This window comes from Dendropsophus ebraccatus, chromosome 6 (genome assembly GCF_027789765.1).
Source record: "Dendropsophus ebraccatus isolate aDenEbr1 chromosome 6, aDenEbr1.pat, whole genome shotgun sequence".
NCBI classification, from domain to species: Eukaryota; Metazoa; Chordata; class Amphibia; order Anura; family Hylidae; genus Dendropsophus; species Dendropsophus ebraccatus.
The window spans coordinates 85,183,442-85,206,529 of NC_091459.1; the positions used below are offsets into that span (position 1 = coordinate 85,183,442).

General features: G+C 42.8%; 1 protein-coding gene across 1 annotated transcript; it reads right to left on the bottom strand.

Moving 5' to 3' along the window:
• Positions 1-3,768: 3,768 nt before the first annotated feature.
• LOC138794910 (lysosomal amino acid transporter 1 homolog) lies at positions 3,769-13,621 on the bottom strand. Its single transcript, XM_069973853.1, has 7 exons — positions 13,170-13,621; positions 10,118-10,247; positions 9,601-9,688; positions 8,911-9,035; positions 6,810-6,905; positions 4,735-4,920; positions 3,769-3,870 (listed from the first exon to the last, which is right to left on the bottom strand). Exons 1-7 carry the CDS (start codon positions 13,364-13,366, stop codon positions 3,769-3,771), a joined length of 924 nt encoding a protein of 307 aa, XP_069829954.1. The 5' UTR covers positions 13,367-13,621.
• Between the last annotated feature and the right edge of the window lie 9,467 nt (positions 13,622-23,088).

A 23,088-nucleotide genomic window follows, 5' to 3' on the forward strand; every position in this document is an offset into this window, starting at 1 on the left:
GGATCCATAGCAGATTTTACAGTGTGGATTTAATGCTGTGTTCATTCATTTAGTCAAATCTGCTGTGGATCCGCAGGAGAAAATGAGCTGCGATATGGTACGTGTGAAGCTACCCTAAGGAAGCCTTCACACACACCGGATCCGCAGCAGATCCGCAGTGGATTTGATGGTGCTGATTTCACCAGCACAGCAAGGGCCAGGATTATGCCTATCCTCCGTGCTGAATAAGAGGACATGAGCTGGCTAACTCTAGGCTTTTGCCGTGCATGACAATGCCCCTTGTGAACTTGAACTTCAATTACATATTAGGAAACAGACTGCTAACAGGTCTGCTTTCTGGGGAACTGTTTAAAAGGGGTACTCTGGCTTCAAATTAACTAGAGAGTCAGAAAATTATAGAGATTTGCAAATTACTTTCATTTTAAAAAACTAAAGTCTTCCAGTACTTATCAGCTGCTATACGTCCTGCAGGAAGTGGTGTAAAATTTCCAGTTTAACACTCTGCTCTCTGCTACCACTTCTGTCCCTGTCAGGAACTGTCCAAAGCAGTATAAGTTTTTTTTATGGGAATTTGGTACTACCCTGAAAGTTCCTGACACTGACAGAGGTGACAGCAGAGAGCACTGTGTCAGATTGGAAAGAATATACCACTTCCTGCAGGACATACAGCAGCTGATATGTACAGAAAGGCTGGAGTGAGAGCAGTAGCTGGAGGTTATTTATTTTAGAAATACATGTTATAATTATTTCCTTAGAGTCAGAGGTTGCAAGTATAAACGAATAAGGCACAGTTCAGACTTTGATGACCAAAATGGAAATGCAATGGGGGAGATTTATGAAAAGGTGTAAATATACACCTGGTGTAAACTGCCCACAGCAACCAATCACAGCTCTCTTATATTTTACCAGAGCTAAACGCTGAGCTGTGATTGGTGGCTGTGGGCAGTTTATACCAGGTGTATATTTACACCTTTAGCCTGTTATTTAAGGGGGGAAAAAAAACAAAAACCTAAGTAAAGACTGACAAAAAAATGCAAGGTCTGAACTGAACCTCAAACAATATACTTGCCAGAAAATAAAGCCAAAATACTAGATAAGGCCACTAGAACATGACATTCAGTGGATCTGTGTTTCTTTTTCACAGCATAAGGGAATAAAAGTTTTCTAAAGAACATAAGAACATGCAAATTGATGATCAAAAAGCCCAATGTCGCATCTGTAGTAGCAACAGTGGCATAATCCACATGGCATGACTGAAAATCAGTGTAGGCATGTTCTCAACATGTATGACAAGTCAGTCGTAGTATATGAGAGGAAAAATAGTTGATCCACAAAGAAAATTAAAAAAAAAAAAAAAAAAAAAAAATGGAGCATGAGGGTGGATTGCTTCCTCTGGAGAACGTAGCAATTTTGGGACAGCAGAATTCCCACATAGATAACACTAACTTAATATACTGGCCTGTAACAGTACTTATATATTAATGTGAATATAACTTTTCAAAATGTGAATAATTTACAGAAGATAACATTTTTACATTCTACCAGGTTACAATATACAAACACATTTACACATCTTTAGTAAAATGAATGGATTCCACAGGAATCCAACAATTAAAGGTGTCATATGAGGTTTAAAACACAGGACTGCTTAGAGAAACAGCACCATTCCTATTCAAGTGAACTGAGCTGATCTGCAGTACCAGACATAGCCTATGAGCAACTGTGGTGCTGTTTCTGTAACAAAGTTGTTGTGTTTTTTTCAATTCTCAACCATTTTAATGCATCACACCATTAAATTGGAAATTAATATTATTGTAAATAAAGTGTGATTGGAGAAGGTGGAAGACTGAAATCCACAAATGGAGGTCAGTCCAATGTTTTTTCTATGTGCATGTCTAAATTGTACAAACAAGTGTGTGAGATATGGAAAACCTACACTAGTTTAGTATTCCTTATATTGCAAGCTAAGGCATTATAGAGTAAAGCTTTCCATCACCACTGGAATGGTTTCTTTTAAGCTCGGCAGGTCATTGAGCCCTTTTAGCACCATAAACACCAGTGTTTGTTCTACTACATCAATTGTTCAATACCTTTTTAACACAGGGCTCAGTGCTGTAAGTTACGCCATACACATCTTTTGACTTCAAGGATGGGAGTGAAGAGGAGTGCCTAGGTACTGCTAGGGAGGCGCAATTGCCACCAAGTATTTCCCATTAACCGTAACTACTTAGGAGCTCCGGCGTGCCCACATGACTAGATAGGTGAGTTTTACAAAGTAGTTTTTTGGGTAAAGTAATGTTCACAGCGTTTACTTGTGAGGAAACAGTGCTGGAGGGCATATAGGGACATATTTAGTGCTGTAACAGGGTTATTAGCATGATTTCCCTTTAAGCAGCTTGGCATCATCTTTTTGACACGTAGTGTACAGTGCAATAAACAAAATCATGGCTGTCCCACCTGTTGCAGATCCTTAAACTTATAAATTTACTATCAAAGGCCGGGTTCACACTGAGCAAAACTAGCGGAATTCCGCTAGTTTTGCTCAGTGTGAACCCGGCCTTAGTATATTGGCAGCTCTGTTAGTGTTGACATTTCATTTAAAAATAAGGGGGCGTCGTCAGAAAATCGCATGTTGTTAAATCACGTTTTTATAGGAAACATTTTTAAATAATTTTAGTGATTTTTTTTTTTTAACTAAATTTCCTTTGTACAAATATCCTTTAAATAAATCTTGCAGTTTTCAGTCTAGCTTCTACAGAAAAACACTTTTTTTGCAGTGTCCTCTTTATCACGAATAAGACATGATGAGGACAGTCACAATAGGTAATTGTCAATGCTCAGCCCCCACACATACATAATGACCTCTGCACACAAAGAAACCTAAACACTCTTCCTTAGAAGTCAATGTACACTTAAGTCTATTGTTTCTATGGGGCTTGCTGAAAAGCATATCCATAAATGTTGTTAAAATAAACTGTCCCCATGATGTACTAAAAATATATTTAAAAAAATTATAATTAGAAAATATGAACACATTGAAAAAATAAAAATCATGTTTCAGAATATGGCTCTGGTAAGTGGAAAAACTAGGCAATACATAGGGGGAGATTTATCAAACATGGTGTAAAATAGAACTGGCTCAGTTGCCCCTAGCGACCAATCAGATTCCATCTTTCATTCCTCACAGGCTCTTTGGAAAATGAAAGGTGGAATCTGATTGGTTGCTAGGGGCAACTAAACCAATTTCACTTTGCACCATGTTTGATAAATCTCCCCCATAGTCTTTAGATTTGCCCTATGCTTCAGTCTAAATAAGTAATGGAAATCCTTCACTAATCTCGCACAAGAATTTTTTTGTAGGAAAACGACAGATTCTGGTATAGCTGATAGATGGCCTTTGTCCACACCTATGCCGTAAAACTGGACATGGGCCACTTGCTGAAATGGAGCCAGGCCTTTCAAACAAGTTTGTTTTGGCTATGACATGTACAGTGCTGATGACAAATTGATGGTGTTAACAGTGTCACTGTAAAAAAACAAGAATAAAGTAGCTATCATATAATGCAGCAATAATCATGGCAACAAGTAGTTTGGTTCCCTGCATAAATCTGCTGTTAACCTCATGTAACAACAAAAAAGAAAAAAAGAAGGAAGGAAGTACTCAGAACTTTGGTCCCTCAAGCATACTAAAAAAATAAAATAAAAAGTGGTAACAGAAACCAAATGTAACGGTAAGTATATGAGAAGTGAGATGGTTTTTCTGAGAGATTAGGTTTCTTGTTCATCCACAAGCAACGGCTCCACTTCCAGAGCCAGTAAGTTAGATTGGGTGGCTTTGTGCTTCCTATAGATAATAAATTGTGCCGTCATCTGTGTTTCCTGACGTTAAGGAAATTATGAAATATACCCAAGGACTCATTGTCAAAGACATTTCAACATCAAAACGTAAAAGTCACCTGAATTTTAAGCAGTAGTTGACGATTCTTTGCTACTGCAGGGATGCAGCCAACTGTGGGTGAGAGTGTGACCCTGTTCACATTGCCCTCACTGTTTCTGGTCCTGCAACTAGGAATCACCATGTAGCCTCAGCTTTGTTTGGTGTTTGCCCCCTTAGGTGAGGGTGTATTTTTATGTGCCAAATGACGTCGGTTATGCATATTTTACTAGAAAAGAACTCTTTTGGCTGCATGACTTATACAGGTAAAACACAGTTTCAATGTGTTTCCCTTTAGAAGTCGTGTGAGGACAACACAATAAATTAAGTCAACCATGTGCAAATTTGCATTTACAGTAAATTGTTCTTTTAAATGAAAAGCACAAGCCATAACACAGGATACTAGAGGTGAACATGGACAGACACACAAGAGTTCTCCAGTTTAGTGAAAAGGGGCCATTAGCACATATACAATGCTTCTAGCGAGAAATGTTACCTGCTCTGATGGAGTATTCTACAATTTGCTTGCTGTTAAATTATAATAAATTAAAAAAAAAAAAAAAAAGCACTCTATATAACGTTTCATGCATTTGTAGGTACCAAGAAACCTACAGAAGTCTATTTGAGCTAAATTATGGTTCTGTACAAGTAACAGGTATGATGTCAACAACCAAAATGCAAAAGCATCTGTATAAACAGGCTGTCACTGTAAAAGGCAGATCCAGGCCATCATTCAGCATCACCTGTGAAAATGTAGCCATTATATGCATGCCTCAACCAAGAGATTATAAAAAGGATACAAAAAAGTCGAGGACAAGAACACCAAAGCTTCCAATCAGCCAGGGCAAGTGGTGTAGTACGTAGCGGTTCTTATGGTGTCGAACTGCAGGCAGTTTCAAAACGAGACTCAGCCCATATGTAAAGTTTCCAAGCATTGCTAATGCAAATAACATATAGGATGTGCCCTCTGTAGATTTCCTCTGAAACTGAAGAAAGAATAAACACACTGCGGTTAAACTCTACTTACTTTGCAAATTCATAATGGAGCAGAAAATCAGAACAGTATTCCCATCTTAAACGTTTATGGCACATCCATAAATGCAGGCCTTACCGCTATAAAACTAGAGATAGAACCAGAGAGTGACCTTACAGACTATTGCGGTCTTCATTTTTTCAGGCAGTCCTCTGGCCCATTCCATTCCACAAACTTACTTCCTGGCTCACACATGCCGGTATCATGGAGCTCCAGTCTCTCCTGGGATCAGGGTCGTGACATCACAGGCTCGCTTAGCCAATTAGTGGCTGCAGTGTTGTTCTGGCTCAGTTGCTAATTGGCTTAGCAGGTCTATGATGTCACAACCCTGATCCTGAAAGAACCCCACAGCGGGGATCAGAGCTTTGTAATACAGACGTAATGCCATTAGATGTCCCTTTATTTTGTGAACTACCCCTTTGTGAGCAAATACATAGGACATGTTCTGTCAACTGGAAATCCTGCACTACAGACATCATGTTTATACAATAGGCTGCATATACATGAGAGATAGACATAAAACAGTGCAGTCATAGTATTTATGTAATCAGAAGTAATCACTGTCACATTATCAGCACAGTCCTATGTAATAAACAATAAAAGCCAGATTAAATAATAGCTACTGCAGAACATCATGCCTAGAACCTTATTCATTTCATTCTAGTCATTAGGTCTAAAACTAAGGTGAGACTTCCTGTTCTGTCTGCAGCTATAAGTATGTGGCGGACATAAAATGATTTGTACAACAATACAATAAGCGGACACCAGGACATAGATGCAATCAGTACAAAGCTGGGGATACAGCGACTTTTAGTCACACAGCGCCATCACTCATAGGAGTTAACAGGAGCCATGTTCCAACCCACAGTCACAATTTGATGCTGATTGACTCGAATACTCCTGCAGTCTGTACGAGGTTGCTATTTTATGAATGAAACTACTCTACCACACGTGACTAGATCACGTGTATCTACTACCAGCCTGTGTCTTTGAGAATGAGCTCGGGAGTCCTGATCTACATACAAGCATATTACGATTTGTTTATTTATTATCTGTATCCAAATAAAAGGTCTCTTTTGAAAAAATTTTCAAGCCTCTTTTTCTACGGACACTTTTCACTTGTGGGACTTTATTTTGCAGATACTGCAATCATACTGCACACAGATTCTGTCCACCAGAATGAATCGCACAAGATTTGCATACGTTAGATAATTTGCTCATTATGTCTGACCAATGAATTGTAACCACTAATTATCACACCTGTATAAATTACTTGCTTTGTTTCACTGTTTGCACGCTTGAAAAAGATGATGGAGATCATCGAAACGTCACGTCTTGCCGTATGCCGTGTTTTGTTACTGCACTGATGGAATAAAATTCACCTATTTTTACACTTACTCCTGTGTGCTGCGGAATATATACTACTGGACTATATTATATATATATCCATCCTAGATTAACCTGTGGGTTGCAACGTGACCCTACTCACTCCTATGACTAATGGAATCACACAATCGCGAATCGCTGGGTAGCCTCAGCCTAGAACGGTAGTATCTCCCTGTGAAAGGACCTCTTTAAAAAGGTCACAGAATTTCAGGTCACATGTCTCCGTAATGTTTCATATTTTTCTAAGGTCCTGTCTTTTGTTGTCCATGTCCATGAGGCTTGCTGTACAACATATAACTAAATGCTGTTAAAAACAGCTCAGGCAATTTTTTTTTTCCCTTTACTGGACTGAGATCTTCTGATCGCTTAAAAGAAAAACAACCTATTAGGTCACATGGATTATAACACAAATACACACAACAGATAGAGAAAAGCTAAACACAGACATATACTTACATTTTTATGGAGCTGAGGGAAACGGGAACCCAAATAAAACACAGAAGAAACATAACCACAAATGAACCCAGACATCTCTGTAATTCCAAGAGAATCCTACAAGAAATGATCAGATTTGAGATATATATTTTTATCTATCTAAACAAGGTAACCAAAAAAGGTGCAAATCTTTCCATTGCAGTGTCTGTGCAGTCTTCAGAAACACTGTAAGGAATGAATAGAACATACATAAGCCTTGCCGCTAAATTCATTCAGGGAACAACGAACATCCATTCTTCAGATTGGTTGAAATCTCAGCAGTTGGACCCTTACCAATCCATTAGTTATCTCCCATCCTGTGGGCCGGGCATTAATCAAATAATAATTACTGTGTTTTATTAGAGGCAAGGTCTGGAAATAAAGTTTTACTGAATGAACAGTAGGTGCTACAACAAGATTCCAGCAGATGTGGCTGGCATATCTACATCCATTATTGATGAGCGTATCCAAAGATAACACAGGCAATAATATAAGGGCAGACTAGACAGATCAGGTGGTCTTTTCCTGCTGACAAGTCTTTTTTGTTTCTATATTACGGTCTGCCTTTTTTTCTCCAAATCATAACTGTATGGATTTAGTATATAACCTGAATTTCCTGCAATTTCTTAATTCAAGTATGTTTAAATATGAAAATGTTCTAACAGAAAGTAGAACTGCCCAAGAGGTGGGGAAAAAGAAGATTTGTTAAGGGTCAACTATAAATGTCATTGTAACGCCATTTCCCAGCAACCATAGATTTAATGTATGTTTTGTGGGTGAAGAAAATGCGGCTGAAACAACAGAACAGAAAACAGGTAGAAATATCCAATCTAAGTAAATACATGCAAGTTACCATGACAGAACTTAACACTGACATTTCAGGTGACCTTTTAACTAGTCTTGATATAATGGAGACCACCCAATTGTCCTCTGGGTCTCAGTAAGGTAACCAAGGCTTTATTATAAAACAATGCTAGACCTAACAAATTGTTAGGGACAAAATGACTCATAGAATAGTTTCTATTATTGAACTGGGCTGATCTTGAAGCATGGGTAAACTAAGGGCACTATTGCACCAACAGATTATCTGACAGATTTTTTTGAGCCAAAGCCAGGAACAGACTATAAACAGCGAACAGGTAATAAAGGAAAGATTGAGATTTCTCCTCTTTCCAAATCCATTCCTGGTTTTGGCTTAAACAAATCTGTCAGATAATCTGTTGGGCCCTCAGCCACTTTGTTTTTGCAATCTGTTTTTTTCCATCCATTTTTGAGAAAAAAACGGATTGCAAAAACGTAGTATGAACCCAGCCTAAGAACTGTGGTTCTAGGTTATATATATATATGTTTTTTTAAGTAAAACTTTTGTAGTGTTCTTAACTATTAGGGGTACCTTTACAGAGGCAAAAGCACAGTGCTGACGGGTCAATGGAAGTTTCACTGCTGAACTGCATGGAAAACATGTGGCATGCCACTTTCTCATGTGTTTCCCTGAGAAGCAGGGTTTTGTAAGGCATCCGGAGTTAGATGACAGTACTAAAAAGCTGCTGCTAATGGAAAATCTGCCTCTCCCCCCCCCCCCCTGGGTTGGTTTAAAGGATAAGTCTGGTGAAATTTTTATTTCATAAGTATTGTATTGCCTCCCAAAAGTTACACAAATCACCAATAAACACCATAAATAATCACTTACTACGGGAAATGCACAGAGCTGTGCGGGCTGTGGCTGCTGGAGAGGATGATGGCAGGTGGGACACTGAGGGACACAGGGCACTGGAGAGACACTGAGCATCCCTCTGCCATCATCCTCTCCAGCAGCCACAGCCCACAAAGCTCTGGGAGTCGGGTCGTGACATCACCATTTTCTCGTAATCAGTGTATATTGGTGATTTGTATAACTTTTGGGGGGCCATACAATACTTTAATAAAAATTTTCGCCGGACTTCTCCTTTAAGTTTGACTCCACAAAATAAAACATTATAGCACATCCTACTGTTTTTTTTCCTATTTTGCCCAATAAAGGCCCACTGTTACATTCCAGATTAATGTGCACAGTTCCTGCTGCATTTTGGGGTACATCATTTACCTGGTTTACTTCCAGATCAGCATTTCTTTCTAGGTTCCTTAGAAGTAGCTGACTGGGGAGTATAATAGACAATGTGATGCAAAAAACCACCCAGCCTATACAAAAGCCCTTTAGGCTTCCATTTCCTACAGAAAAAGAAAAAAAAAATTATGCAACATAATAATGGTATAATGTGACCTGTGGTAATAAATGAAAGACTGAAGTGGCAACAAGTACTATCTCACTAGACAAAACACAGGCACTAGGTAGACAATAGCCTGCATACTTGCTGTCGGCATTCTTGTTTAAACCAATCAAAAATATATTTACACACCAAACACAAATCAAGATTTTAACGTGATTTGCAGTAGTGTAGAATGTTTTGGGGCATGCGTTTCCTTTTACATAAACCTTGAGGTTTTCATGCATTAAAGAAGAAAACCATTTATATAAGCCAGAAGATTAATGCCCTATATTAGTGATAGGCAATGATCTACACTGTACGTACACTACCTCTACTATACAAAGCACCAGAACTACTAGTTACCTGTATTCTACAAATCTAAAGTGTCAAGACTCAATAGTTATATAGTCAGCCCTGCTGTTTCCATGACTGTGACCCTCTCACAAACACACAGCAAATTCTCCATAAATTCTAATACTCTAATATCCCACAAGACACAAACTTACCAATGGATGAGTATACACTACCTTTCAGCTTCTTGTTTTTCAATTTGTAGTAGGCAAACTGTGATATCATGATTATATCCATGTTGACATAGAATATGGCAGTGACAATCTAAAAAAAGGAAAGAAGTTGTAAATAAGGAACTGAAAATCAGAGGACTGACCTGTGGTTGTCCTTACTCCCCCACTGCTTCTAGAACAAGTACACATATAATATTAATCACATTCAAAACATTCAAGGCCTTGTGTGTAAAACCTTAGTCTTAAAGGGGTTATCCAGCACTACAAAACCATGGCCACTTTCCCGAACCACTCTTGTCTCCAGCTTGGGCAGGGTTTTGCTGCTCAGTTCCATTGAAGTGAACAGAGCTTAATTGCAAACAGCACCTGAATTGGAGACAAGAGTCGTGTTGTCTCTGAAAGAAAGCGGTCATGTTTTTGTAGCACTGGATAATCCCTTTAAAGAAAAGACATCATACTGGGCGTTCACTAGCTATATGGGCTTTGATAAAAGAAGAAATGTGGACACAGGCAGACATACCTGGATTGGTAGCTGTTTGGTCAAGTAGCAGCCAACAAAGTTTGTAAAATCCCCTCCCAACCAACAAAGTAAAAACCCAAGAGAAAGTGCTTGATCGACTCTTCCATTCTTATGGGCAACATACAGCTGGCTGCGAAGGAAAAACAAGAAAGTATCATTACATGTACATACTGTATTAATATACATGTATTAATTCTTCAGTGACAATTGAATACAGCTGCTTTAATGGAATATGTAATATAACACAGAAAAGGAAGTGGTGTCATCTTTTTTGCACAGTTCCACTCTGAAGCTCCCATTGAAATCGATAGGAGCGTCACAACTGGCCCATGAGAGGTTTTTGCCCGTGTACACATACCATTAGTGATGTAACAATGAAACCTCTAGAAGTAAAGCTCCACCTTGTTGTTGTTATTTTAGCCAACTCATGGAAAAGACTTGAGAGCAATGAAATCTATGTGATGTGTAAACACCCTCAGATAACAATAGGTACATTATATCTACTAGACTGGTCCACCAAGAAATGCAGGTAAACTGTAATTAAAAGTAATACAGTGATCCCATGAGCAATTTGTTCGAAATGTCATTCACCCATTTACTATAAACCAGACACCAGGTGACAACCGATGTGGCCAAAATTACATCAATGCCAAGCATGCCAAACATTCCCAGCTCCTATACTGCTGGATAGCAAGGCAGACAGACAAAATCCATTCAGGAACCACTGCTAGAGCTGAACAGACAGTCCTACAGGCGGTCTATGAGGGGGACCACATGTGGCTTATGCTGGCCAGAGACAGAAGCTAATTCTTCTGCCATTAACTGATGTGACTGCCCCAAGTGGTTTTTACACAAGGAAATTTGTAGCTGGTTCAGAAATTAAACCTTCTGTCCACAGACGACAAGACTGTCATCTAATAGAGAATTGGTGGGGGTCTGACAGCTGGAAGCCCTCCATCACTACATGAGAGGTCAATTGTCCCCAGAATGTGTAGAGCAGAAACATGACATGTCAGTCACTCTCTGTGGGGCTGTATAAGTGCAGCCCCTACTTTACTGTGGAATGGATCAGCGGCCACATACAGATCTGTTTGATATAATGATGACCCTATAGAAATTAATGGGTCCTTTTTCTGTCTGTAAATTCGGATCCAGATCTGTGGATGAAGCCTCCTGCCACGTTCCTACATAGCGGTCCCTGCATGCAGCTGGGGAAGGAGCACTCTGGCTCCAAAACATGTTATGCTACTGTACATGCATTTTATTATTTTTTCAAAGGGCACCTCCTATCACTTTGTTGGCACTTCAGAATACGCTGTGAAAATGCAGACAGATAGGCTGATGCGAGTGAGTATTGTCCTTACTACGCAGCCCATGGCACCTCTAGGAGATCCTGCACCTCGTTCACATCAGCCTATCTGTCGGTATCCTGCAGTGCCAACAAAGTGATAGGTGCCCTCTAACCAATAAATGCTGGAAATTGAGTGCGGTTCTCATGGACGGTTTGCACCAGGTTTTCAGGGTCTTTCCTTTGCTTCTTTTATTAGGGCAAGTAATACTGGAAAAAAGAGACAGATCAAAACTTACAACAATAGCTCCATGCCCGACACGGTACCCACACAGCACTGTACAGCTCCATGCCCGACACGGCACCCACACAGTACTGTACAGCTCCATGCCTGGCACTGCACAAACACAGTAGCGCCATGCCTGGCATTTCACCCACAAAGCACTGTACAGCACAACAGCTCCTGGCAGTATACACAGCAGCCCTATACCCAGCACTGTACAGCTCCAGGCTCAGCAGGGCACTGCAGGCACTATACACTAAGGCCCTATACATATGTATGCCCAGCAGGACACCCCTGGCACTATACAGGTGTATACCCAGCAGGGCCCCCCTGGCACTATACATGTGTATACCCAGCAGGGCCCCCCTGGCTCTATACATGTGTATACCCAGCAGGGCACCCCTGGCTCTATACAGGTGTATACCCAGCAGGTTACCCCTGGCTCTATACAGGTGTATACCCAGCAGGGCACCCCTGGCCCTATACAGGTGTATACCCAGCAGGTTACCCCTGGCTCTATACAGGTGTATACCCAGCAGGGCACCCCTGGCCCTATACAGGTGTATACCCAGCAGGGCACCCCTGGCCCTGGCACTATACATGTGTATACTCAGCAGGGCCCCCTGGCACTATACAGGTGTATACCCAGCAGGGCCCCCCTGGCACTATACAGGTGTACACTCAGCATTATACATGTATATACCCAGCAGGGCCCCCCTGGCACTATACAGGTGTATACCCAGCAGGGCACCCCTGGCACTATACAGGTGTATACCCAGCAGGGCCCCCCTGGCACTATACAGGTGTATACCCAGCACTATACAGGTATATACCCAGCAGGGCCCCCCTGGCACTATACAGGTGTATACCCAGCATTATACAGGTATATACCCAGCAGGGTCCCCCTGGCACTATACAGGTGTATACCCAGCAGGGCCCCCCTGGCACTATACAGGTGTATACCCAGCATTATACAGGTGTATACCCAGCAGGGCCCCCCTGGCATTATACAGGTATATACCCAGCAGGGCCCCCCCTGGCACTATACAGGTGTATACCCAGCACTATACCTGTGTATACCCAGCAGGGCCCCCCTGGCACTATACAGGTATATACCCAGCAGGGCCCCCCTGGCACTATACAGGTGTATACCCAGCATTATACAGGTATATACCCAGCAGGGCCCCCCTGGCACTATACAGGTGTATACCCAGCATTATACAGGTATATACCCAGCAGGGCCCCCCTGGCACTATACAGGTGTATACCCAGCAGGGCCCCCCTGGCACTATACAGGTGTATACCCAGCATTATACAGGTATATACCCAGCAGGCCCCCCTGGCACTATACAGGTGTATACCCAGCATTATACAGGTATATACCCAGCAGGGCCCCCCTGGCACTATACAGGTGTATACCCAGCATTATACAGGTATATACCCAGCAGGCCCCCCTGGCACTGCACACAGCAGGTACTCACGGTAAGGCAGCGAACAGGAAGCAGGCGATGGAGACGAGCCCTATGAGCACACTCCAGTACTCCCACACATCCCGCACACACTGCTCCAGCAGCTGCCAGATCCACGGGCTCCCGTCCGGGCACAGCAGCTGTCTCGCCTCTGTCCGTGACATATTCACCCCAGCCAGGGGGGGAAACGGGGGCCCGCTGTCTGCCATCCCGCCGCCCCCTCCTCACACAGCAGGGCCCTCGGCTGTGCAGCTCAGGGGGAGAGCAGCAGATGGGGAGGGTCACATAGTGAGGGCTCTGCTGGAATCTGCCGCTGTGTAGCTGCGAGGGTCTCTCTGCTGACTTGTTAATTAACCCCTTCAGCTGGTTTTACTCGTTCTGGGTATTACCGCCGCGTGTGAACAATAGTGAGCTTTTCTGTCACAGTTCGGTAGAAGCTAGTGTGTCCTCTCCCTTAAGTGTGATGTCAGCAGGAGAGGCGGGGCCTCGGCCAGAAGGGGCGGAGTTGTATTGAGCTTACAAGCAGGAAGTAGGAAGCATTGAGCTGCTGCACCATTCACTGTGCAGACTCATAGGGAGGAAGCTGTAATATATACAGTAACATGGGGAGTACAGGGGAGAGGACTGGTGTGTGGTGTCTGTATACAGGGGGAGAGGATTGGTGTGTGGGGTCTGTATACAGGGGGAGAGGACTGGTGTGTGGGGTCTGTATACAGGGGAGAGGACTGGTGTGTGGTGTCTATACAGGGGGAGAGGACTGGTGTGTGGGGTCTGTATACAGGGGGAGAGGACTGGTGTGTGGGGTCTGTATACAGGGGGAGAGGACTGGTGTGTGGTGTCTATCCAGGGGGAGAGGACTGGTGTGTGGTGTCTATACAGGGGGAGAGGACTGGTGTGTGTGGGGTCTGTATACAGGGGAGAGGACTGGTGTGTGTAGGGTCTGTATACAGGGGGAGAGGACTGGTGTGTGTGGGGTCTGTATACAGGGGAGAGGACTGGTGTGTGTAGGGTCTGTATACAGGGGCAGGACTGGTGTGTGTGGGGTCTGTATACAGGGGAGAGGACTGGTGTGTGTAGGGTCTGTATACAGGGGCAGGACTGGTGTGTGTGGGGTCTGTATACAGGGGAGAGGACTGGTATGTGGGATCTGTATACAGGTGAGAGGACTGGTGTGTGGGGTCTGTATACAAGGGGAGGACTGGTGTGTGGGGGGTCTGTATACAGGGCAGAGGACTGGTATGTGGGGTCTGTATACAGGGGGGACTGGTGTGTGGGGTCTGTATACAGGGCAGAGGACTGGTATGTGGGGTCTGTATACAGGGGAGAGGACTGGTGTGTGAGGGGGGTCTGTATACAGGGGGAGAGGACTGGTGTGTGGGGTCTGTATACAGGGGGAAAGGACTGGTGTGTGGGGGGTCTGTATACAGGGGGAGAGGACTGGTGTGTGGGGGGTCTGTATACAGGGGGAGAGGACTAGTGTGGGGTCTGTATACAGGGGGAGAGGACTGGTGTGTGGGGGTCTGTATACAGGGGGAGAGGACTGGTGTGTGGGGTCTGTATACAGGGGGAGAGGACTGGTGTGTGGGGTCTGTATACAGTGGGAGAGGACTGGTGTGTGGGGTCTGTATACAGTGGGAGAGGACTGGTGTGTGGGGTCTGTATACAGGGGGAGAGGACTGGTGTGTGGGGTCTGTATACAGGGGGAGAGGACTGGTGTGTGGGGTCTGTATACAGGGGGAGAGGACTGGTGTGTGGGGTCTGTATACAGGGGGAGAGGACTGGTGTGGGGGGTCTGTATACACGGGAGAGGACTGGTGTGGGGGGTCTGTATACACGGGAGAGGACTGGTGTGTGTGTGGTCTGTATACAGGGGGAGAGGACTGGGGTGTGGGGTCTGTATACAGGGGAGAGGACTGGTGTATGTGGGGTCTGTATACAGGGGAGAGGACTGGTGTATGTGGGGTCTGTATACAGGGGAGAGGACTGGTGTATGTGGGGTCTGTATACAGGGGAGAAGACTGGTGTATGGGGGGGTCTGTATACTGGGGAGAGGACTCGTGTGTGGGGGGGTCTGTATACAGGGGAGAGGACTGGTGTGTGTGTGTGTGGGGGGTCTGTATACAGCGGGAGAGGACTGGTGTGTGTGGGGTCTGTATACAGGGGAGAGGACTGGTGTGTGTGTGTTTGGTCTGTATACAGGGGGAGAGGACTGGTGTGTGTGTGTGGGGGGGGGGGGGTCTGTATACAGGGGAGAGGACTGGTATGTGGGGTCTGTATACAGGGGAGAGGACTGGTGTGTGTGTGGGGGGGGGTCTGTATACAGGGGAGAGGACTGGTGTGTGTAGGGTCTGTATACAGGGGCAGGACTGGTGTGTGTGGGGTCTGTATACAGGGGAGAGGACTGGTGTGTGTGGTCTGTATACAGGGGCAGGACTGATGTGTGTGGGGTCTGTATACAGGGGAGAGGACTGGTGTGTGTAGGGTCTGTATACAGGGGCAGGACTGGTGTGTGTGGGGTCTGTATACAGGGGAGAGGACTGGTATGTGGGATCTGTATACAGGTGAGAGGACTGGTGTGTGGGGTCTGTATACAAGGGGAGGACTGGTGTGTGGGGGGTCTGTATACAGGGCAGAGGACTGGTATGTGGGGTCTGTATACAGGGGAGAGGACTGGTGTGTGTGGGGTCTGTATACAGGGGGAGAGGACTAGTGTGTAGGGTCTGTATACAGGGGAGAGGACTGGTGTGTGTGGGGTCTGTATACAGAGGGAGAGGACTAGTGTGTGTGGGGTCTGTATACAGAGGGAGAGGACTGGTGTGTGGGGTCTGTATACAGAGGGAGAGGACTGGTGTGTGGGGTCTGTATACAGAGGGAGAGGACTAGTGTGTGTGTGGGGTCTGTATACAGAGGGAGAGGACTGGTGTGTGGGGTCTGTATACAGGGGAGAGGACTGGTGTGTGGGGTCTGTATACAGGGGAGAGCACTGGTGTGTGTGGGTTCTGTATACAGGGGGAGGACTGGTGTGTGTGTGGGGTCTGTATTAGTGATGTCATGATACCAAAATTTTGAGTTCAATACCAATACTCGATTTTTTTTATTTCGATACCTGATACCAATTCGATACCTAAGTATGAGAAAAAGCTACACCCCCCAACCGTTTTTACGCCGTTAAGGTCTTCAGGTCTGCACTATTACGGATATCTTTTGGTGTAATAGGGCCCTTAGGGGTGACAAGGTGTGTCCACAAGATGGCAAGTGAGCTTTGTGATAAAATTGTACGAGAAAACTGTGTGGGTGGGGTAGTAGGAGTCGTAAGGTGGTAGGGGTTTGTCTGAGGGATGGAGTAGGAGACAGCAAAGGGGACACAAATGGTCGGAGCAGATTGGGAAAGTAGCAGAAAAAGAAAAGAACACAGGGACTGTTTGGGGACCATATTGAAAGGGAAGGGGCACAAAGTGACGGGAGGTCTGGAGCAGAGAGACACAAGGTAGAAATAAGAGGTGGAGGAGCATTTGGGGAGGGAGTAGGATGCTCTATGGAGGGGAGCACAAAATGGCAGGGGATCTCTAGGGATAAGAGGGGCTGAAAATGGGTAGAGAGCTCTGGCCTGGTTGTGGTCTCTAGAGGTGGTTAGGGAGCAGATAAGGCAGCTGTACCCAGGCTGGAGGGGTCCAGGGATCAGATGTTTTGTACTGGTCCCAGATGGCACCTGCAATAACTGGACATACATAGCAGATAATGAGGGTATGCAACACATGTCTTCACGGGAACATCTCTAACTGCCACTGCAGGATTTACATGTAGGGGCCCCCCATTCAGTGTACAGCAAAGTAAGGCCGGGCAGTTTTGTACTGCAAAACCTACATGAAAAATAAATATTAATGGCTTCTCTGCAGGGGTCATGTACTTAGCAGGTGATGTATACTCCTCAGTGTTATCTATGAGGAGCAGGAGATACAGGACCTTCACCTCATTGGCTCCCTGACCCCTGCTGATAGCCTGTAACCCCTGCTGCACTGCTCACAGAAGAGACAGGAGAAGTGTGATTTATTACCTGTTCTTTCTGCTGTGTCCCGACACTGCCCTGCCTCATAGATAGAGAACTGACAGGAGCCCTGTGCTGGGGCAGGGGGGCGGACTAGATGTCCCAAAAGACAGTCCTCCGAACGGAGATCAGAATAGTTATCTTCATCCTGCAGTGGCCACTGCAGGAAGAAGATAACTATTCTGATCTCCGTTCGGAGGACTGTTTGTAGGCTTCGTATTGGCAATTAGTACTCACATGTTTACATTGACCACACGGATAGATGCCCCTTTTGGCCACTGTCTTTTGGGACATCTAGTCCGCCGGTCTTCCTCAAAGGGTAACAGTGAGTAAATATCTGCCACAAGCAGTCCTCTCATTTATACATTTTTCACCATATCAATAGTTAATCAATCATGGTGTTGTGTATGATTTGCTGTACCAAGTTTTGTTACCTCATTTGCCCCTGATGACGTCACATTGTAACAGTGACAGAAACGCGTAGGGTGAGGTGTACGGCATCTTGGTACTTGTGTGATTGGTTCACTGACGGGATTTGGCGGTACAGCCTAGTTGGTGACTCTTCTGTGACACAAGTGCGTTTCCTTCTTGGATTGATAGAGTGATTGAGTTATCCCACTTATATGGTGTACTGGACCTTTGAACCACAATTGGTTGACATATAACCGTACTCAGAGGCTAGCAGCATATTGATGTAGTGGGTCTACTGCCACTCCAGGAGATTTTTTTGATTACACTGGTCCCGGATCGGATAATTATATATGTGGATCTTATTTTATCATGATCTTAATAAAAGTTAAATTTTAAGCTATACCTTCTCATTTCACATTACTGGACTTCTGGCGAAGGTTCTTATTACCATTGATTGGTGGGTGTACCCTATTTACACCACTGTTGTATATAGTAGAAGTCCCCCAGGGGGGCTTCTAGTATATGTGTAAAAAAATAAACTGTTGTTGTCAATAAAAAGCCCCCTCCCCTAATAAAAGTATGAATCACCCCCTTTTCCCAGGTTATAAATAAAAGTAAATAAATAAATAAACATGTTTGCTATCGCTGCGTGCGTAATTGCCCGAACTATTAATTTATCACATTCCTGATCTCGCACGGTAAACGGCGTCAGCGCAAAAATATCCCAAAGTGCAAAGTTGTGCATTTTTGGTCACATCAAATCCAGAAAAATTGTAATAAAAAGCGATCAAAAAGTCGCATATGCGCAATCGGGGTACCGATAGAAAGAACACATCATGGCGCAAAAAATGACACAGCCCCATACACCAAAGGATAAAAGCGCTATAAGCATGGGAATGAAGTGATTTTACGGAACATATATTTGTTAACAATGGTTTGAATTTTCACCGGCCATCAGATAATAGAAAAGTTATACATGTTATATATCGTTTTAATCGCAACGACTTGAGGAACATATAAAACATGTCAGTTTTGCCATAGGACACACAGCGTAAAAACACGACCCCCCCCCCCCCCCCCAAAGAAATTTCACTGCGCATATAATTTTTTTCTGGTTTTGCAGCATATTTTATGCAATAGTTCAGCCTGTCATTGCAAAGTACAATTAGTGACGCAAAAAATAAGGGCTCATGTGGGTCTGTAGGTGTAAAAATGCAAGTGCTATGGCCTTTTAAGCACAAGGAGGAAAAAACGAAAACGCAAAAACGAAAATTAGCCTGGTCCCGAAGGGGTTAAACTAATCTGTATAGTTAGCTTTTGTTGTGGGAGAAGATGAAAAAGGGGGTCAGCATCCTAAGGGTATGTCCACATTATCAGTATTGCCTAGAATCACGTTAACATTTAGCCTTTAATAATATAATGTTTAAATCGATTGGGGAGCTATAAACTAAGGCACAAAAGAAAAAAAACAAACAAAAGCTCCTGCTAGTAGGATACACAACAGTCTATCCTCAGGTGGTTATAACAGTCACAAGTAGCATCCAATCACGCATCTCGTCCAGTCTCTATAGATAACTAGAACATCCAGTCTCACTAACAAAGCAAGTGATATCTTAAAAAGAGAAAAATTCTCAAATACACAATAAGTCTCAAAGAATCTCAATCTGTCTCTGTGTTACACCCACACATGTACGTGGGATCCTCAGGAGGTCATAGGTGGTAGGGAACAGATGTTTTCATAGATTATACTACAGCCTTTTACACATAGAGACCATGTGACCAAGTAAAATAAGCAGGGGAGAAAATGTTTCTGTACAAAAAAATTATGTCAAATATTGGACCTGGCCTACGATAAACACTTGTAGCGCCACATTCAATGACAAATGCAGTTCTTTAATATTTTATACTGTTCAGTGTATTATGGATAGAAATTATGACATCTTCCAATGTACGGTAGACCAGTACAGAAACCACACTTGTCCAACACGTAAGGGGGTGACAGATGGACAGATCAGGTTACTATACCAAACAGATGAAGAAATCAGGCTACTATGCAGTTTCACTATGTCATACATCCAATATGACCCACGATAAGCACTTGTAGCATCATAGACGGTGATGCTTGCAGTCTGCACTAACATAGATTTATTTACACCATGTACTAGATGCTGTGGTCCTATAACAAAGAGTCATGTTTGATAAACTCAGTGCATATATTCTAAGGATAAATACCACAGTCAATGGCGTCATAACCACAAGATATTTGATAAGTCATGACAAACATGTTCACCCAAGAAAATTTAGACAGTGCCTATGAACTTATGCCAGTGTATTCTGTGCTGCACACATCCTAACACTGGCCACGTGAGCAAGGCTCCTTAGAGAGAGGAAAGTGCACTATTACATTGCAGGACCTTTTCATTTCTCAAAAGTAACTACCACTGATGCCATGCTCAAAATCTTGGTGGGCATGCCCTTTTCCTTTGTCTTGGTCGCTGGCCCCTGACAACAGTACCACCTATACAGCTTATTGGCTGTCCTAAGCACTGCAGAGGGGGCCTAAATTTCCATTTCTTTTCACATAAGTTTGAATGGAGTGCCAAAGAAGGGGGGGCTAAAGAAACAGTTCCAACTGTACAGAGGATCCGGTAAATGCAGGGCAGTCATGCTGTGGACAGGTACGCCACAGGGAAATTTATTCACGTTACACAAGAATAAGGTTTACAACAAGTGACAATATTGAGACTGGTTTATATTGTATTACTTGGTAACAAAACATTTAGAACATTACTTTCATTGATAACATTTTGTACAGGTGTATTATACAAGTTAACTATTTTAGTACTAGGATTTCACACCAACTGAGTGTATATAATAATTGTCTTTGATAGTATGTGTATTAACCACATCAGTGCTCGGCACATGTTATTTATTAACATGACTTCTACTACTTAGTTAATATTTAAAGTTGTGGTATACCACAGAAACCCCAGTGTATTTTAAGTATCACTGTATAGATATTGCTGCTTACATAGGTAAAAGATGTGCGTGTGGAAAATGAGCTGAGGAGAATGAAGAGAAGACTTTTGTTTGCTTGAGCCCACATGAGAACTCCAGGGTAACTGAATAGTCTTTAGTTGGTCTGACAGACAATGCAGTGAGCCAGCAGACTCATTCTCACATACCAGAGGCAGGGGCTTTCAGGGGGTATCCAGACCACTGTTACAGAAGGCACCAATGCATCTACAGGCACTTCACAGACTCTTTTTTTGCTCCTTGTCACATGGAAGGAAAAGTCTTGAAATAATAGAAATTCCCTTTCGATAAGATATATGCATTTTCACAGTTTTTTGCTTGAGCAGAATTGAAGAACTGGAAATTCTTTGAAAGCAATAAGTACCAAGCACTGTAAACGTAAGTAATGACATTGTGCAGAGTGTGCTGCAATTGTGCATACAACAGGTGGAACCTAAACATTTAATTGCTGTGTATTAGCTTTGATGGAATACTACATGACATATGATGTAAAAGGAATGCATGTATCATGTTACATTCTCCTAGAAAATGTTTCTGCATTATTCTGGGCTTTTCGAAGTAGCATTAAATGTTAAAAATCCTATTCTACAGGCCTCATTGTATTTTTGACATTCACCTTACTGGTTGCCTTCATTTTATCTACCTGTAAAGGTCTTGTAGACACTACAGTAATGTACAGTCATGTAGTGTATTTGCTTTAACTTTCTGATCAGCCTGTGAATTTAAATGAAGTGAGGGAAAGCTCAGGTTCTTTCACATAGTTTCTGAAAAGAGACTGCACACATTGTCCTAAAATTCCCACACTTAAAGAGATCCGAGGAAGAGAAAGCCTAATGGATGCTAAGCAAACATTTACTTTTATCATACCTTCACTGAAATTAACGTGCATAGAGGATATGTGCGTCAGTACAAAAGATTGTCAAATGTTGATGTTTGTATTACTAGTTATAATGTAAACCATCTAAAACATATAGCTTTGTATATATGAGAGGTGATACTGATACATGTTACAGTATAAAAAAACAAAGAAACCTGTATCATTGGTTACAATAGTGTTGTGTTTATATAGTTTTACAATTATTTACTTATATTCACATATATGTATATGAAATAGAAGAGAAAAAACCTTCGTACTACAGGCAGTCCTATATATTGTGTTGGCAGTAACATTTGTAAACTTATTATACAGTACATGTAAATATTTGTTGACCATCTGAATAGTGTCATGTATTTTTCACAACATGACATCAGATTTTAATATATTTTATAATCATACCTAAGATGAATAGGATTTTATTTCTAGAGTTCCACAAGCTTAATGAGCTTAATGTCTATGTGTTGTCATCCACAGCTTTTGCAACCACTATTTCATTCAGATTATCTTTTGCCATGCATGATGAGTGCACTAGTTTAGCCTTTCCAATAGAAGATATTCTCACATCTGCAATTAGTATGCAGTTCTTTTAAAATATCTTAAAGAACATAGTATTGTGTTGTACAGTGTATTAAGTACTGTCCTAGAAGTAGAATGACATTTTATATACAGCGTTACACAGAGATCCCGACACAGATGTAACCCGAGTAAAACAGAACACACTCTGCTACATTTTAAATGGCTTAGGCTACAATATTTGTTACTAGACACATAGCAGCTACCTATGTGACCTAAAATAACATGAGAATTTAAAATTTGGGGAGTATTTATCAATTCTTTTGTGTGTAGGTTTTGCCATAAAAATTTTGCAAATTTTTGAGCAATCACTTACTTTCTTTTATACCTACTTTTTATACACTGATCTTCTGTGAAAGCATTGATAAATCCCCCCCCCCTCCATGTGTCTACAAACATTAGAAAATTCTTTACATGCGTATATCAATATTTTTGCTGGTTTTACCTTATCTTGGCATAAAATATTCAACCTTTTATACATATATGCATGGACCTCATAGGGGAAGGTAACTCAGTCAGAACCCTCATCCTGCCCGTCCATTTATTACATGGTTGACCCACAGAGGACCAACTACTTACAGGGGTTGGGGGAAGTATCCTACCTGCAGGAGACAAACCACATATGGGGAACAAACTACCTACAGGGAGGTTCCACCTAGATCATGCTAAACCCCAAGGGAAAACTTCATACAGAAGGGGCAAACTATCTACAACCACCAACCACCAACAGAGGCAAACTAGAAACTGGATAAACTACATACAAGGGTCCTATCTACAGGAGACAAACTGCCTCCAGGGGAGTTTTATCTACAGGGTGAAAACTAGATATGGGAGCAAATAACCCACATGGGTGTCCTACCTAGATGGGGCAAACTATATACAGGAGGGACCAACTACTTACAGGAGAGAAACTGGCCGGGATGATGACAGGAAACGATAGGATTCCTGTGACTTAGCACCTCCACAGGTGTGCTATTGTGTCAATTCAT

What these genes read in the sequence shown, in the direction of transcription:
- LOC138794910 (XM_069973853.1), bottom strand. Translation starts at nt 13,366, where the DNA reads ATGGCAGACAGCGGGCCCCCGTTTCCCCCCCTGGCTGGGGTGAATATG. An exon ending in TTCCTGTTCGCTGCCTTACC is followed by an intron (nt 10,248 to 13,169) that starts GTGAGTACCTGC and finishes TTTCCTTCGCAG; the next exon opens with CCAGCTGTATGTTGCCCATA. An exon ending in TTCTTGTCCTCGACTTTTTT is followed by an intron (nt 3,871 to 4,734) that starts GTATCCTTTTTA and finishes CAGGAAACACAG; the next exon opens with ATGACGGCACAATTTATTAT.